A 14565-nucleotide genomic window follows, 5' to 3' on the forward strand; every position below is an offset into this window, starting at 1 on the left:
CTCTCACCCGCTGAAGAGGCGCCAAGCTACTATCTACCATGGAAACCCCATCATCTGGAACAGCAACGCCAGTGGACGTGGAGATTGGTCCTGGGCAAATTCGCAAGCGGCTCACAGTCACCTTCCGCAATCTCAGTGTTCGAGTGACAGCGCCGGATGCTGCACTGGGCGACACGTTATGGTCGGAAGTTGATCCACGTCGCCTCGGGAACATCCTGGCCAGAAAGGAAATGTCGAAGAGGGTACGGACTGACTAATTCTGGATATTGCGAAAATATTATGCTAATCGAATTACTAGACAATCCTGGAAGACGTTTCTGGGCAGGTCAAACCTGGTGAAATGGTGAGCGCGATCCTGAAAGCGCTTGGTTTGTTGACAGGTAACTAACGAAAATAGCTTCTTGTCCTAGGTCGACCGGGCTCGGGTTGCACTTCACTACTTCGAGTACTTTCGAATGATCGAGAAACATTCGATGAGGTTGATGGTGATACAAGATATGGAAGTATGGACTACAAAGCTGCAAAGAAGTATCGCCAACAAATCATGTTCAACAATGAAGGTATGCTCCCCGCCACACTCAGGGTTCTCAAAGGGCTGCTTATTCAACTCCGGATAGATGACCTTCACTTTCCAACTCTAACGGTCAACCGAACTATGAAATTCGCACTCCGGAATAAGGTCCCGAATGAGAGACCCGAAGAACTTGCAGACCGGAAAGAATTTGTGCAGCAAAAGAGGGACGACATTCTGGACTCATTAGGCATTGGTCACACGAAGAAAACGCGTGTAGGTAACGAATTTATTCGCGGAGTATCTGGAGGTGAACGCAAGCGCGTCTCCCTGGCCGAAGTTCTTGCAGGACAGGTTGGTTCACCACCCGAAAGCCATTTTCATAACTACCCTAATATCGTCACTGTAGAGTCCCGTTCAAATGTGGGATAACCCAACACGAGGACTTGACTCCAAGTCCGCCGTTGAGTTCGCGCGCATGTTGCGCCGGGAAGCCGATAAGAACGAGAAGACCATGATCGCAACCACTTACCAGGCCGGTAATGGAATCTATGACGAATTCGACAAGGTTCTCGTGCTTGCCGATGGCAAAGTCACTTACTACGGTCCGCGTGCCCTTGCAAGGGGCTATTTTGAATCCCTGGGATTTATTTGCCCGAAAGGCGCCAACATTGCCGACTTTCTCACCTCCGTCACCGTTCTCACAGAGCGGATCGTCCGCCCAGGATGGGAAAGCAGAGTTCCAAACACCCCCGAAGATTTCGAGGCTGCATATCGCGACAGCTCTATTCACCGGGTCCAGATCGAGTCCATGGTTCCCACAGAGAAGCTCGTCTACGAAACTGAGGATCTAAGCCTGGCTGTTTCCAGCGAGAAACGCAAGCAACATCTACCCCGAGAGAGAAGTGTCTATACCGCAGGTCTGTGGGATCAAATTGGCTCCTGTACTCTCCGGCAGTTTCAAATCATGTGGGGTGATAAATTCTCTCTTGTCGTCAAGGTCGTCTCGGCTATCATCCAGGCGTTGGTTTGCGGTTCTCTTTTCTACAACCTGCCAGAGGACAGCAGTTCTATCTTCATGCGTCCTGGTGTCCTGTTCTTCCCCGTTCTTTACTTCCTGCTCGAATCTCTTTCTGAAACTACTGGGTCTTTCATGGGCCGTCCGATCCTTTCCCGACAAAAGCGCTTTGGGTTCTATCGACCAACGGCATTCTGCATCGCAAATGCTATTACGGATATTCCTGTGGTGATGGTTCAAGTGTCTTGCTTCTCACTCATCCTTTACTTCATGGCAGCTTTGCAGATGGATGCTGGTCGTTTCTTCACTTTCTGGATCATCGTCATTGCACAGACCTTGTGCTTTATTCAGCTCTTCCGTTCTATTGGCGCAGTCTGTAAGAAATTCGGCAACGCTTCTAAAATCTCTGGTCTACTCTCGACAGTCTTCTTTGTTTACGGAGGTAAGTCGTGTTCTTTTGAGTCATGTTCATTTTACTAACATGATCAACTCCAGGCTATCTCATCCCTTTCCACAAGATGCACGTTTGGTTCCGCTGGATCTTCTATCTTAACCCAGGAGCATATGCTTTCGAGGCACTCATGGCAAACGAGTTCGTTGGTCGGGAATTCCAATGCATTGAGCCAGACTACATCCCGTATGGTGCCGGGTATCCTAGCTCTGCTTCTCCCCATCGAGGATGCTCAGTGCTCGGTAGCAACCATGTTGGTGTCATTGATGGAGCCGCATATATCCGGGAACAGTACAGCTACTCATTCCACCACATCTGGCGCAGCTTCGGCATTATCATTGGTTTCTGGATTTTCTTCATCGGACTCACCTCCCTTGGTTTTGAACTCAAGAACAGCCAGAGCGGCTCATCGGTTCTGCTTTACAAGCGTGGAAGTGAGAAGCAAGAACGTAACAATGACGAAGAAAAGATGTCACGGAGTCAACAGCCAGCGAGCCTGGGTGCTCTGCAGGGCTCAGTCAAACATTCCACCTTCTCGTGGAACAACCTTGACTACCATGTTCCTTTCAATGGAGAAAAGAAGCAGCTACTTGATAAAGTTTTCGGGTTTGTCAAGCCCGGAAACTTAGTCGCCTTGATGGGAGCCTCAGGTGCTGGAAAGACAACGTGAGTATCTCGACCGCAATTTTCCAATGCAAATTCTAACCAAAGGTTCAGATTGCTTGATGTTCTCGCGCAGCGAAAAGACTCTGGCGAAATTTATGGGTCGATCCTCATCGACGGACGCCCCCAGGGAATTAGTTTCCAGCGAACAACTGGATACTGCGAGCAGATGGATGTTCACGAGAGCACTGCGACTGTTCGGGAGGCGCTCGTATTTTCCGCAGTCCTCCGCCAGCCTTCCACTACATCCTACGAAGACAAAATTGCATATGTTGATCACATTATTGACCTTCTCGAACTCAGAGACATCGGCGATGCACTGATCGGGGGTGAGCTGTCTTCTTCTCTTTTGAGGAAAATTGAATTGTCACTGATACTTTCTAGTTCCTGGTGCCGGTCTGAGCATTGAGCAGCGCAAGCGTGTAACTCTTGGCGTTGAACTTGTCGCAAAGCCTACCCTACTGTTTTTGGATGAGCCCACATCTGGTCTCGATGGACAGAGTGCCTACAACATTGTCCGGTTCCTACGGAAGCTCGTTGATGGAGGACAAGCTGTTCTGGTATCTTCAGCTTTTACCACGATGACTTCTCGAATGAAGCTAACACAGTCTAGTGTACAATCCACCAACCGTCTGCTGTCCTTTTTGATGCATTTGACGGCCTTCTTCTTTTGGCTAAGGGTGGCAAGATGACATATTTTGGCGAAAGTAAGTTATCAAGAGTGTATGATCCGCGAAAATTAGACTAACGTAGGAATTTAGCTGGAGAGGACTCCAACAAGATCTTGGATTATTTTGCACGCAACGGCGCTCCATGCCCGCCAGATGCTAACCCAGCTGAGCATATCATTGATGTTGTTCAGGGAAGTAGAGATGGCAGTGGTGTGGACTGGGTCGATGTTTGGAGCAAGTCGAATGAGCGACAACAGGCACTCGCTGAACTTGAGGCTCTCAACAAGGCCAAACAGGCCGATCCTGACTATATAGAGGACACCGCAGATTATGCCACATCGCACTGGTTCCAATTCAAGATGGTTTCCAAGCGTCTTGCGGTTCAAATCTGGCGATCTCCGGTGAGACATTCTCTTTTACTGACCAGCCATTCACGACATAGCTGACTCCTAAAAGGACTATATGTGGAACAAGATGATCCTTCACATCTTTGCGGCCCTTTTCAGTGGATTCACCTTCTGGAAGATTGGAGACGGCACGTTCTCGCTTCAACTGCGACTGTTCGCTATTTTCAACTTCATTTTCGTTGCCCCTGGTTGCATTAATCAGATGCAGCCATTCTTTTTGCATAACCGCGATATTTTTGAGACTCGTGAAAAGAAGGTTAGCCTCTATGCCACCTCCGGTATTTTGTAATACTAATCGAACGTTTGGAATGCAGTCAAAGACATATCACTGGATCGCTTTTATTGGCGCTCAGACTATCACGGAGATCCCATATCTCATCATTTGTGCAACACTTTACTTCTTGTGCTTTTACTTCACAGCCGGATTTCAGTCTGTGGCCAGCATTTCTGGTCACTTTTACCTTCAGATGATATGTGAGTGAGCCTACTACGTTCCAGATCGGTCCATTCCCCATCGCTTTTTGGCCTTACTAACCTCGAGCTAGTCTACGAGTTCTTGTATACCTCAATTGGACAGGCCATTGCTGCCTATGCACCGAACGAGTATTTCGCTGCGGTCATGAATCCAGTTCTTATCGGCGCTGGCTTGGTCAGTTTCTGTGGTGTTGTCGTACCTTACAGCCAGATGCAGCCATTCTGGAGATACTGGATTTACTATCTCGATCCCTTCACCTACCTTGTTGGAGGCCTTCTTGGCCAGGTCCTGTGGGATGTCAAGGTGACATGCGAGCCATCTGAATATGTCACCTTCAGCGCCCCATCAGGACAGACTTGTGGCGAATATATGGCCGACTTTCTTTCAACCCAAGCTGGCTATTTGCTTGATTCCAATTCCACCAGCATCTGCTCCTTCTGTCAATACTCCACCGGTGCCGACTATGCAAAGACTTTCAACCTCAAGGAGAAGTATTATTCTTGGAGAGATGTGAGTATTTGTCATACCACCCTGGCATTCTTCCTTGTGCTAACATTTGTTACTAGACCGGGATCACTGCGATTTTCTGCATCACATCATATGCACTTGTGTTCTTGATGATGAAGATGAGAAGCAAGAAGACGAAGAGCGCTCGGTCGGAATGAAAAACTCCTCTTCATCTCAGCCAACCACCTCTTGCTCTCTTTTGATAGATAATATCCATAGATTCCATAGTGGCGCATGCCACCTAATCATGTCATTTTCGACCTCCTTTTCTACTTCTTGATATTACATAGATTTTCTTTCCACCGTAGATAATTCAAATTTGTTATATACGCTTGAAGTTATGAAATGGTGGAATACATGTGCAACAAACAAAAAAGAACAGCGTGGTTTGATGCATTCACTCCTTCCAAATGGATCTTGCATATGGAATGTTCAGCCCGTACCCCGGAATTCTCAGAATGTAGCTTTGGCCAGATTATTGGCCATGTTACCATCATTCAAGGGAACATTGGCATCTCCAAAGTCAGTCGTGTCCAAAGCACTTTGTGCCGCCGACGGTAGTGATTCCCAGGCAATCAACGGCTGGGTACCACCGACCGTGGTTGTCAAACCACATTGGTGATCCACGGGCCAGACACTGTAGTATCGGATCAGTGGTGATGTTCCATCGAGGGTATATCCGTCCGTTGAACAATCCCATCCTCCATGGGCGCTTGGGCAGACAGCGACAATATTGTCAGAAGTTGTGCTGGTGGAATCTGAGAGCCAGACAATCACGCCTTCCCAGTCATGTCGGTGGCCGATGCCCGACGACGGCTCATCCTTGGGGAAATACCATGAGTAAAGTAAGGCATAATAGTCGCCAGAGCGACTGCCTCGGACATATATTTGGCCAGTGCTGCTGCTGCATTCACCATTCGATGAGCCGGTCGGGGCCAACCCAGCACTATCTCCGTTAGACTCTAGAACCTCATACTTGGCTTGTGACGGACAAGACCCACTTGGTATCTCCATTCTCATCAACGGCAGGGAATGGAACGCAGCCATTCACGACATAAAGATGGGGCTGGTAGGCGAGATAGACATCACCTACTGTTCCCGGAGGAACTTTTTGATCAAAGCCAACAATTTCATCCGAGGCGACTGTTCCTCGACGCGATAGGTGCGATCGCGGGCTTGCTTTAGACAGCTGAGCGATGGCTAAAAGCCCTAGAAATGGTTGCAAAAGCATTGTCGATAATCTTTGCGTTGGAAAGGGTTGGCTCAGTAAGGCCCTTCCGCTTGGCCGATGATCATGTTTATATTCGCTGATGATCGTCCAGGGCACTTCCGATCAGGACACATTCCGATCTAATCTGGCAAAATCACCGAGCTCTGCAGGTCCGGAGAATTCCCGAGTTCTAAACGGGCCGTCGATCTCCAAAGGGCATGGTGGCCGATGAAACCCCCGCTTTTCGCCGGAAATTCGACCCCCGTGGGTTCGCGATTGTCATTCATTCGTTTCTTGGGTCGACTTAATTTGTTGCATTCTAAATTTCCACTTCGTTTAGACCAGAAGTGCTATCCAGATGCATCTAGGCTTTAGTGCCTGGGATTCGTCTTGAGAATATCAACACACGTGGGCGGAGAAAAATCTCCGATCGAGCTGCTTACTTCGTCCTAGGAGAATTTAATTTAGAGTAACGTGGTATTAAAGCTGCATGATGCTCGAATCATCGGATCAAAATTATATACGTGGGAGTGTTCTGCGAATCAAGACAAGCACGTGAGCAGGCTACCCAGTTTCTTCAAAACTTCCCCCTGCATGGTGGCATTCGCGTCTTCTTTGCTGCCAGCCAACCCCACGGAGACACTTGCATAACATCCAGAGGTCAGGGACACCTTGATCTCGCTTGGAAGTCGGTCGTCGCCACAAGTGTTAACATCATCAGGGGTAATCAAAGGGATGGCGACGTGGATTCTCGACAATACGAATGAGATATCCTCGGCTTTGGTACATTCAGAATCTGAGACAGACGGGAAGTTGACATTCAGCCAGATCTGATGAGGGGGTCAGTGTACTGCGAAAATAATCAGGAAGGGGCGTCGGATTGCATACATCATTCGGCAGATACGGTTTGCCTGCTGCGACCAGGTGGTTGGTCAGGTTGACGGCCGCATCGGCGTAAACTTGACTATAGTTCGGATAGGTTACAGAAGCGTTCCAGGCAGTCTGAGAGCCGGTCGCCCCTGAGAACGCGATGGCGGGGACTCCGGCGTCATGAGCTGCGTAGGTGGCTGCGCCGGCGGTGCCTGAGAAGTAGACCGCGAGCCCGATATTTGAACCGACCTGCTGAAGTTAGTAACCAATGTTGGTGGATTCGTGCTCCAGACTTGAGGTATATATCATACATTTGGCCCTGCAACTGCAAGGTCGGGACGACCATCGAAGAAGCGCGGTCCGATCGAGTTGATCCCGTATTTCATGGATGTCGCAGGGAATGAATTGACGTAGTTGAGGCGAGGTTCCGAGGCGTTATGCCCCACGGCTGGGCTACCGGCAGGGCAACTGTTGAACTCGCATGCCTCGTCGAGCACGGTCGGGTTCTTCTGGGAAGAGCCTATTGAGAACGAATTAGCCACTGGGCGCAAGACAGGGAGCATCGCGTTGCCAACCTGTTCCGCTCTGGTTCTCTGCCGGGGCAGATACCACGACCGAATGACCAGCATTCGTCAGGGAGTCGAAAAAGGAGCGAATATTCACCTCTGCCCAGCCATCATCATTCGAGGAGATGATGTTAATTGCGGAGGCAGGCCCTGCCAGAGCAAGAGAGCCAGCGAGGGCAGTGAACGCGTTGATTTTCATGGTGTAGCGTATGCGAAACGTCCAGTTCTCGGGCTCAGGCGACCACAGGCGGATCGTCAGCCTTCAGGCATCTTATACGATCCGTTCGGTTTGACCGCGGATCCCTCGGCAGCCGGACGGGCGACGGTTGAAGCTGCCGTGTTGCACGAAGATCAGCTGCCACATTTGGAACTAGTACCCACATGGCTGTTAAGGGACTCCACCTTTCTCGTGATTGGCGGCATTTCTAAATACGGTGTGCATAACCCTCACTAGGCTGCATATGCGCTACAACGGGAATCGCAGGGGGGCACAGGTGGCCGATCATTGCGACAGTGTCTCCTTTCAGGAAGTCCTGTCAGACCGGTTACATCCTGACAGCGACATCCCCTGCATACCTAGCGTCTCCGTCAACTTTGACCTCGTCACGGCAAGTAGCGTGAAACATCCAGTCTCCTACGGGGGCCTCCCAAAGTTGGCATACGCAAGTCTATTATTGCAGAGCAAGTTATGTTGCGATATTCATTCGATGGCGCTGAGAAAGTGCAGATCCCGAGTACCTCACGTCCAAATACGCTCAGCAAGTCGCTTGACCAGGACTAGCTTTTCCCACATGACCTCCATGGTCATCCCTTGGGCCTCCTCCAAGGCTCATACTGGCAAAGCCACATTGGGGACTGACACCGAGTGAGTCTGCAATCACCTCAGATACCTCACGCCCCTGTCCCCGAGAAATAACCTCGGCAGCAGAGTTCACCCGCTGCATTAACTCATCTAGACCTTCCAGCTCTGTAGTCTTGGTAGAAACGACACCCAGCACAACATTTTTTCCGATGGGCAAATGACGCAGAGGCTCGAAGTCACCAGCCCGATCAGTGTCGTACCTAGTGAGGCTGTCAATCACCTTGTGTTGAAATGAAAGTGGATTGGGCGAAAAGATACTCACTCTAGATAGTATGTATCATAAGCCAATTCAGTAAACATCTTCTTGGAGATACGTTCATATGACCCAGATATGATATGAGTTGATCCCGCCATGTTTACGCGGCAAAGATGGAGTCCAATATGAAGGTCAGCCGGCTTTTCCGCGAGGCAATGATTGTGTGCCCAAATATATTTGTCAAGAAGCTCATCGGGATCGATATCATCGGCGACACATCCAGAGCGGAATTCATTCGTGACAAAGTATGTTAAGCAAGGATCGTCTATTTGAATTGAGCGCAATCCGGCATCGTAAAGGGTCTGAAACTCGGCGCGATACGCAGCTGCGAGGTCTTCGAAGTACTCCTTGTCCGAAGCATACGCAGACGACTTATATGCAGACGACTTATACGCACTTCCGACAGCCATCTGTTGCCATTAGTGAGAGAATAACAGCCTATTCGGGATCCAGAGCTCACCTGCATATGAATATGAGTAACTGGTGGCATAGTTAGTTTGCATTCTTTCCATTTGTCCTCAGGCAGCAAGCGGCACAGGGCCTCCCATTCAGATAGGTATGCACTATGTGTATGCCTGATTTTCCCAGTAGCCACTACGGAGTCTCTGGTGCCGATACCCAGGGATTTCAAAGTCCTCAGCGTAGGGAAATTCGTTCTGTATCCCTGGTCGAGTGGGATGTCCTTGACGACTTCCATGCCCTCGAGGTGCTCGAAGAATCCCGAATAGAATTTGTCGCGTTCGTATTCGCCAGATGTGATGAGCCGGATTCCAAGTTCGAGCTGCTTTTTAACCACATTCGTGATGGCATCCTCGGTTGCCTTTTGGAGCTCGGTCTCCGTCAGGACCGAGTACGTAGAGGTGCCGGCAGCCGAACGGACTGCCAGCAGGTCGACCGGGCGCATAAGAGACCCGATCTGCTCAGCATGAAATAGAGGGGACATCTTGATCATCGTCCGATGATATGGCAACTTATTTTCGATTTTTCAGGGACCACGATGGATACTTTATAAGCTGCTTCATGTGTGGGGCTCCGGCATATCCACAGACGCACATCTGAGCGCGATCCCAAAAGCTTTTTGACCAGCCAGAAAAGATTGGTATCTTCTGGTACTCCGCCTCGGGTTGACGATATCCACGCCAGGCTCTCTCGACCGGGCCCATAAGTTCGGATACACTTCGCAGGAGTTAAGATTCAAACATGGCTGTTTGACCTCGGTGCGGGGTAACAAGGTCATGGTGTGGTACGTGGGGAAGTATTGTGAGGAAGAGATAAGTACGAAATGGTATGACAAAAGTGTAATGATTGGAGTGCTCGGTCTTCCGTCACACCCTAACCCGGAATCTATTTATGCGCTCTATTTTCAATGCGAATATAATGAAAGCTCTCGGTAAATTTGAGACCATTAAGAACCCCTGATATCCTCGATCATTCCCGTCTGTTGCTTCTCCTCGATTCCGGCCTCCTGAGCATGTTGATGAGGAACCACAGGGCGCCCTCGGGATGAGAACACTCCACCTGTGAAGCCTCCCTTGGCGAAGAGAAGGTTGACGTCTTCCAGCTCCAAGCCCTTGGTCTCGGGGTAGAAAAAGTAGATTATGGGGACCCAAAGGAAATTGAGGACAGCAAAAACGATAAAAACACGCCAGTTGATGTTTGCTAAAATGTATTCGTTAATTCTAAGCTCGGTGCTGTTGCTGTATAGTTGAGGATGGAGACATACCAATCGCAATTGGAGTGATCTTCACAATGACGAAGACGGATGCCCAGTTCACAGCCGAGCTGATTGCAGCACTCTTGCTGCGTAGATGGGTTGTACTAATCTATAAGAGTCATACAAGTCAGTGATGGACAACGAGAACTGAACCAAAAAGCAGAGTCCGAACTAACCTCTGACGGGTAAAACCAAGGCACCGGGAGCCAGCCTAGGCCATAGAATATTTGAAATAGGAAAATGAAAGCTGTGGCACCATACGCCGTTTGGACGCGACCGAATGACAGTAAAATCGCGACCATAACAAAGCATAGGGTCAACCCAGCACCAGAAACCATGAGTAGTGGTCGGCGGCCAAAGCGATCCATGACGAATAGAGGGAGTGTTGCGCCCACGAGGTAGGCCAGCGAAGTGCACCCGGACAAGATCATGGACATATTCCGTGACATGTGGAGCGCAGACTCGTATACCGTTGGCGCATAGTAGTTGCTGTCAAGGTCACTTGCAATTCCGGCAGGGGTAGGCTGGACTTGGGCGACTCACATCATATTTGACCCTGTAAATTGCTGCATGATCTCAATGAAGACAATGAGCAGCATCCGTCGCCAGTTTTGCAGCTTCCCGTGGCTGAAAAAGTCACGCCAAGTGACCTTTTCGCCTTGAAGGTCTTCTTGAATCGACTTTGAGATATCAGCCAGGCTTTGCACCACAACCTCTTCATCCACTGATTTGCCGTTGATCGCAGCCACCACCTCCCGAGCCTCTTCGTGTCGATCGTTTTTCATGAGCCAGCGAGGAGTCTCTGGCAGTCCGATCACTTGCAGTACCAGCAAGATAGCGAAGACGGCCTGGAATGCCAAGGGGAATCGCCATTGCAGTGATGATTCAGTGAAGCTGGTGCCGTAATCGAGCCAGTATGCTACGGAAATGTTTAGCCCAGGGCAGTCGTCAACAGGTGGAAGAAACCGACCTATGCATAAGCCCAGTATAGTGACTGTACCCTGAAGGGTAAGAAGCGTTCCTCGGATGTCTGCCGGAGCACACTCTGCTTGGTATACTGGTGCTGTCGAACTGTTTATTCCGTTTCCCTGCGATGATCTGATGAGCCCCCGTGAGTTTCACAGAACTGGTTGGGGTCACGAACGATGCCAGTTACAATTCGCCCAACAATGAGCTGAGCGATAGTCGTAGAGGTTGCCAAGATGATCGAACCAATGACCATGATAGAGCCACCAGCCATCAACATCCAACGACGGCCGAATTTTTCACCGATAAAGAAGACAAGAATGGACCCTACAATGCAGCCGATCTGATGTGATTAGTTGTCAACCATTGGTCTCATTATAAATACAAGAGATCACTCACATCATATAGAGCCACGATATCCCCCTGCATGTCCGCGTCGGGGTGGTTAAAATCCCTTCCAAATCTGTTGTCAGCCCCAACCAGGCCTGACATCACACCTTGGTCATATCCAAGAAGCAGGAACGCCTGGCAAGAACAGGCCGTCACGGCGAACACTAGTGCTCGGCCCCGAAAAGTGTGCTTCCACATTGTGTTGGACCTTCTTGTAAACCGAGACGGTCGGATGCAAGTGAACAGACTGAAAGTCCCAGGGCCGGCCGGACTGGAAGGCCAGCAACTTTAGATGGAGACGCAACCGCAACCCCAGTCCTCCGCACGACGCGGATCGACCCCAGACCTGCTAGATTGGCACTTCCGGGGGTTGCACACTCCACTATACCTCACGGGTGTGGCCAATCGGCCCGGAGAATTTGGTTGCGAAGATCGGGCGCTCGGGGTGGGAGAACCCGAGGAAGCGGAGAGCGAGCACAGCGTGCCATTTGCGGTGCCGTGTGCGCTCACCGGGTCCACAAATGCCATCCATGCCGACGACTCGGCCCTTGTTTTGCTTTGCCAGGCCGCGGATTGGTCCCTAGGTCTCCCCGTGGGGACTACATGCGCGTTCATCTTCGGGTTAAGGTACCCCGAGGATGGTGGGTCGCATATAATGGACGGAGTATCCCCAGGAAAACTCCCCGCCATGCGTCAATGACTGTCTGCAGTGGCATTGAGATGGCCGGGTGCTCATCGTTGCGAGTGGAAAAGGGCCTGCTTGAGGTGGGATAGCAATGTGCACTGTATTTGGACTTCAGTTCTGCCCTCGGTCTCGGCCTGTGGTTGCCGTCGTAATGCTAGGATTTCAACGCCATGCCCAGTTGGCCCGGTGCCGAATCGACGAACCCATTCTTATAGTACAGTTTCCGACCCGGCTTATCAGCGAACAAAGTAATGTAAGGCTTTCCATCGGCAGGGGACTCGTGGTGAATCTGGCGAAGAAGTTCCTTCAAAATCACATCTCCGAGTCCTTTCCGCTGGTGGTCCGGATGAACCGCCATGTCGGCGATGTGAAAGTACCAACCCCCATCCCCAATGATTCTTCCCATCCCAATCGGCAGTGGGCTTTCGTTGGGCGCATCGTAGGTGATGTAGCAGCCATACCAGCTTCCTGTGGCAATAGCGGCTGCCTGGGATGTTGTTTTTGCCGAGAGACCTGACGCGGCACGAAGGTGGAGGTACTGGGGGACGTCGGGGTAGCCGGCGTGGAAGCTGTATCCCACCGGAAGCGCAGGGGCTGCTGGATAACTCATTTTGAAGGAGGCGAAATCCCCCGAGATCGATGCGCGTAGAATTAGGAAATCCCTGCGGCGTGTGGGAGGACGCGCGGGGATTGTGATGCTCGGACCTCCTCGTCGCAGTGGGGCCGCGGCTTGGTACCGTCCTTAAACATCGTTGTGATATTGTGACAAAGTGGGAGTAGTACACTAGTGTAGGGTAGCATCACCGAGTTGAATACATTGTAATGTGATACGCTCGCTGCTGATCCCACAATGCGAAGCGTTTATCCTGTGGCTTACTTCACATACCGAAATTAAAATGGACGATCTCAAGCATCAAAACCACTCAATGGGATTTGCTAGGAAATGCTTATGTTGCCAATATATAAAATGTAATAAGAACAGTACGCAACATGTATAAAACATAAATTAAGTGACTCTTGTCCCCATCGCCATTAAGTGAAATCAACTCCCTGTCGATGACTCAAATGACTAGGTCGACGTGGGAATACATTGGGAATAGTAGGCGTTGTACGAAGTGCAAGTGGCCTGGGCAGTGCAGACTGTAGCACCAGACCATCCACTTCCTCCACACTGTCCATATAGTGATTGGGTCGAGGGACTGTCACCCGTGGGGCTAGTAGTAGTGGTCAGGGTGGTTCCTTGGCTACTAGAAGTAGTGGTCCTAGAGGTCGTCGCCGTGGTTGTGCTGGTAGTCGCCTTTGAGGTGATCGTCGTAGTGTCTGCAGAAGTGGTGGTGGTTGGGTTGGGCCCGGTGGTAGTCACGGCACCAGTTCCTGTAACAGGGGTGCCAGAAGCAGTGATAGCAGAGGAAGATTGGGTGATGGACACAGCTCCGCTGTACAGAGTTGGACCGGGCACAACGTAGGTTGAGAGAGAAGCGTAAATGTTCACCAGGATGCCGGGATCAGTTGAGCTGTACAGCACAGTACCCAGGACGCCCGATGGCTCATCACTTCCGGAGCCAGTCACTTGCAAGTTGAAGCACTGGGGATAGTTTTGGGCACCATCCTCAGTTCCAGCGCTGTGAAGCGCAATGAGCTCGTGTCTCATTACATAGTTGCCCGGAGCAATAGTCGGTGGGATCTCGACCATCCAGCTGTTGTTGTTGGCAATCAGCTGGTCATCGCCCCAAGTGCCAGGTACTGTTGTGTCGTCGACAAGACCCACTCCATCGATCTTGAAGAACTTGAGAGTTGTCTTATCGACGGTTTCGCAGGAGTCACCACAGTTAGCGAGGTAGGTAATCACCGGACCATGATGCGAGTCGGGCCAGGTGGTCCACTGAAGACTGATCTTGTCTCCAGCAGCCACCACGGCGTGTCCCTTGGCGTTGGTGGCATTGAGATGGCAAATAATGTCGTCAGTTCCATAGTTCGCTGTTCCTGAGATTAGTTTCAACAGCCCGAGAGGCTCCTGAGGGGAGGTAGCTTCGTACATGGGGTAATAAATCCATTGGCAGTGTTCGGAGTACCCCATGCGACAACAATAGGGGGATCAGACATGTAAGGGTAGGAGTTGATATCCCACCCTTCATATGAAATCCCGTTGATCACGATATTGCTGATGTGACCATGGCCAGCGGCCAATGAGAAGAGAAAGAACGGTGCCGAAATGCGCAGCATTTTGTGGAGAACAACCTTTTTCGCTAGTACCGGCCTGAGGAAAAATAGGTTCGATGATCGACGTGAAGTAGAAATGCTTGTAACCGAGCTGCTGGGTCGAGGTTTATTGTCTCAGTCGGC

General features: G+C 50.5%; 8 protein-coding genes across 8 annotated transcripts; 2 read left to right on the forward strand and 6 right to left on the reverse strand.

Moving 5' to 3' along the window:
* Positions 1-38: 38 nt before the first annotated feature.
* N7532_000940 (putative ABC multidrug transporter) lies at positions 39-4861 on the forward strand (the record flags this gene model as incomplete). Its single annotated transcript, XM_056613434.1, has 14 exons — positions 39-242; positions 299-343; positions 398-560; positions 618-865; positions 921-1971; positions 2025-2646; positions 2698-2972; positions 3028-3203; positions 3257-3350; positions 3405-3715; positions 3771-3977; positions 4036-4195; positions 4267-4706; positions 4763-4861. 14 exons carry the CDS (start codon positions 39-41, stop codon positions 4859-4861), a joined length of 4095 nt encoding a protein of 1364 aa, XP_056478475.1.
* Positions 4862-5156: 295 nt separating this feature from the next.
* On the reverse strand, positions 5157-5934 carry N7532_000941 (NPP1 family protein; the record flags this gene model as incomplete). The annotated part of the gene is made up of 2 exons (XM_056613435.1): positions 5157-5649; positions 5705-5934. The coding sequence occupies 2 exons, from the start codon at positions 5932-5934 to the stop codon at positions 5157-5159; spliced, it is 723 nt and encodes a 240-aa protein (XP_056478476.1).
* A 521-nt stretch (positions 5935-6455) lies between these two features.
* Positions 6456-7548, reverse strand: N7532_000942 (uncharacterized protein; the record flags this gene model as incomplete). Its single annotated transcript, XM_056613436.1, has 4 exons — positions 6456-6743; positions 6802-7032; positions 7095-7303; positions 7359-7548. 4 exons carry the CDS (start codon positions 7546-7548, stop codon positions 6456-6458), a joined length of 918 nt encoding a protein of 305 aa, XP_056478477.1.
* Positions 7549-8104: 556 nt separating this feature from the next.
* On the reverse strand, positions 8105-9410 carry N7532_000943 (cobalamin-independent methionine synthase II family protein; the record flags this gene model as incomplete). Its single annotated transcript, XM_056613437.1, has 3 exons — positions 8105-8411; positions 8474-8877; positions 8928-9410. 3 exons carry the CDS (start codon positions 9408-9410, stop codon positions 8105-8107), a joined length of 1194 nt encoding a protein of 397 aa, XP_056478478.1.
* Positions 9411-9872: 462 nt separating this feature from the next.
* Positions 9873-11735, reverse strand: N7532_000944 (uncharacterized protein; the record flags this gene model as incomplete). The annotated part of the gene is made up of 7 exons (XM_056613438.1): positions 9873-10126; positions 10191-10290; positions 10358-10670; positions 10725-10880; positions 11152-11279; positions 11326-11490; positions 11547-11735. The coding sequence occupies 7 exons, from the start codon at positions 11733-11735 to the stop codon at positions 9873-9875; spliced, it is 1305 nt and encodes a 434-aa protein (XP_056478479.1).
* Positions 11736-11829: 94 nt separating this feature from the next.
* Positions 11830-12237, forward strand: N7532_000945 (uncharacterized protein; the record flags this gene model as incomplete). Its single annotated transcript, XM_056613439.1, has 1 exon — positions 11830-12237. The coding sequence occupies one exon, from the start codon at positions 11830-11832 to the stop codon at positions 12235-12237; it is 408 nt and encodes a 135-aa protein (XP_056478480.1).
* A 139-nt stretch (positions 12238-12376) lies between these two features.
* On the reverse strand, positions 12377-12832 carry N7532_000946 (GNAT family N-acetyltransferase; the record flags this gene model as incomplete). The annotated part of the gene is made up of 1 exon (XM_056613440.1): positions 12377-12832. The coding sequence occupies one exon, from the start codon at positions 12830-12832 to the stop codon at positions 12377-12379; it is 456 nt and encodes a 151-aa protein (XP_056478481.1).
* Positions 12833-13291: 459 nt separating this feature from the next.
* Positions 13292-14478, reverse strand: N7532_000947 (putative polyhydroxybutyrate depolymerase; the record flags this gene model as incomplete). Its single annotated transcript, XM_056613441.1, has 2 exons — positions 13292-14199; positions 14259-14478. Coding segments are annotated over 2 exons (1128 nt in total), but the record flags the coding sequence as incomplete, so codon positions are not given.
* Positions 14479-14565: the final 87 nt, after the last annotated feature.

The sequence above is a fragment of the Penicillium argentinense genome (genome assembly GCF_028826775.1).
Source record: "Penicillium argentinense strain IBT 30761 chromosome Unknown utg000002l_segment0_segment0, whole genome shotgun sequence".
Lineage (NCBI taxonomy): Eukaryota > Fungi > Ascomycota > Eurotiomycetes > Eurotiales > Aspergillaceae > Penicillium > Penicillium argentinense.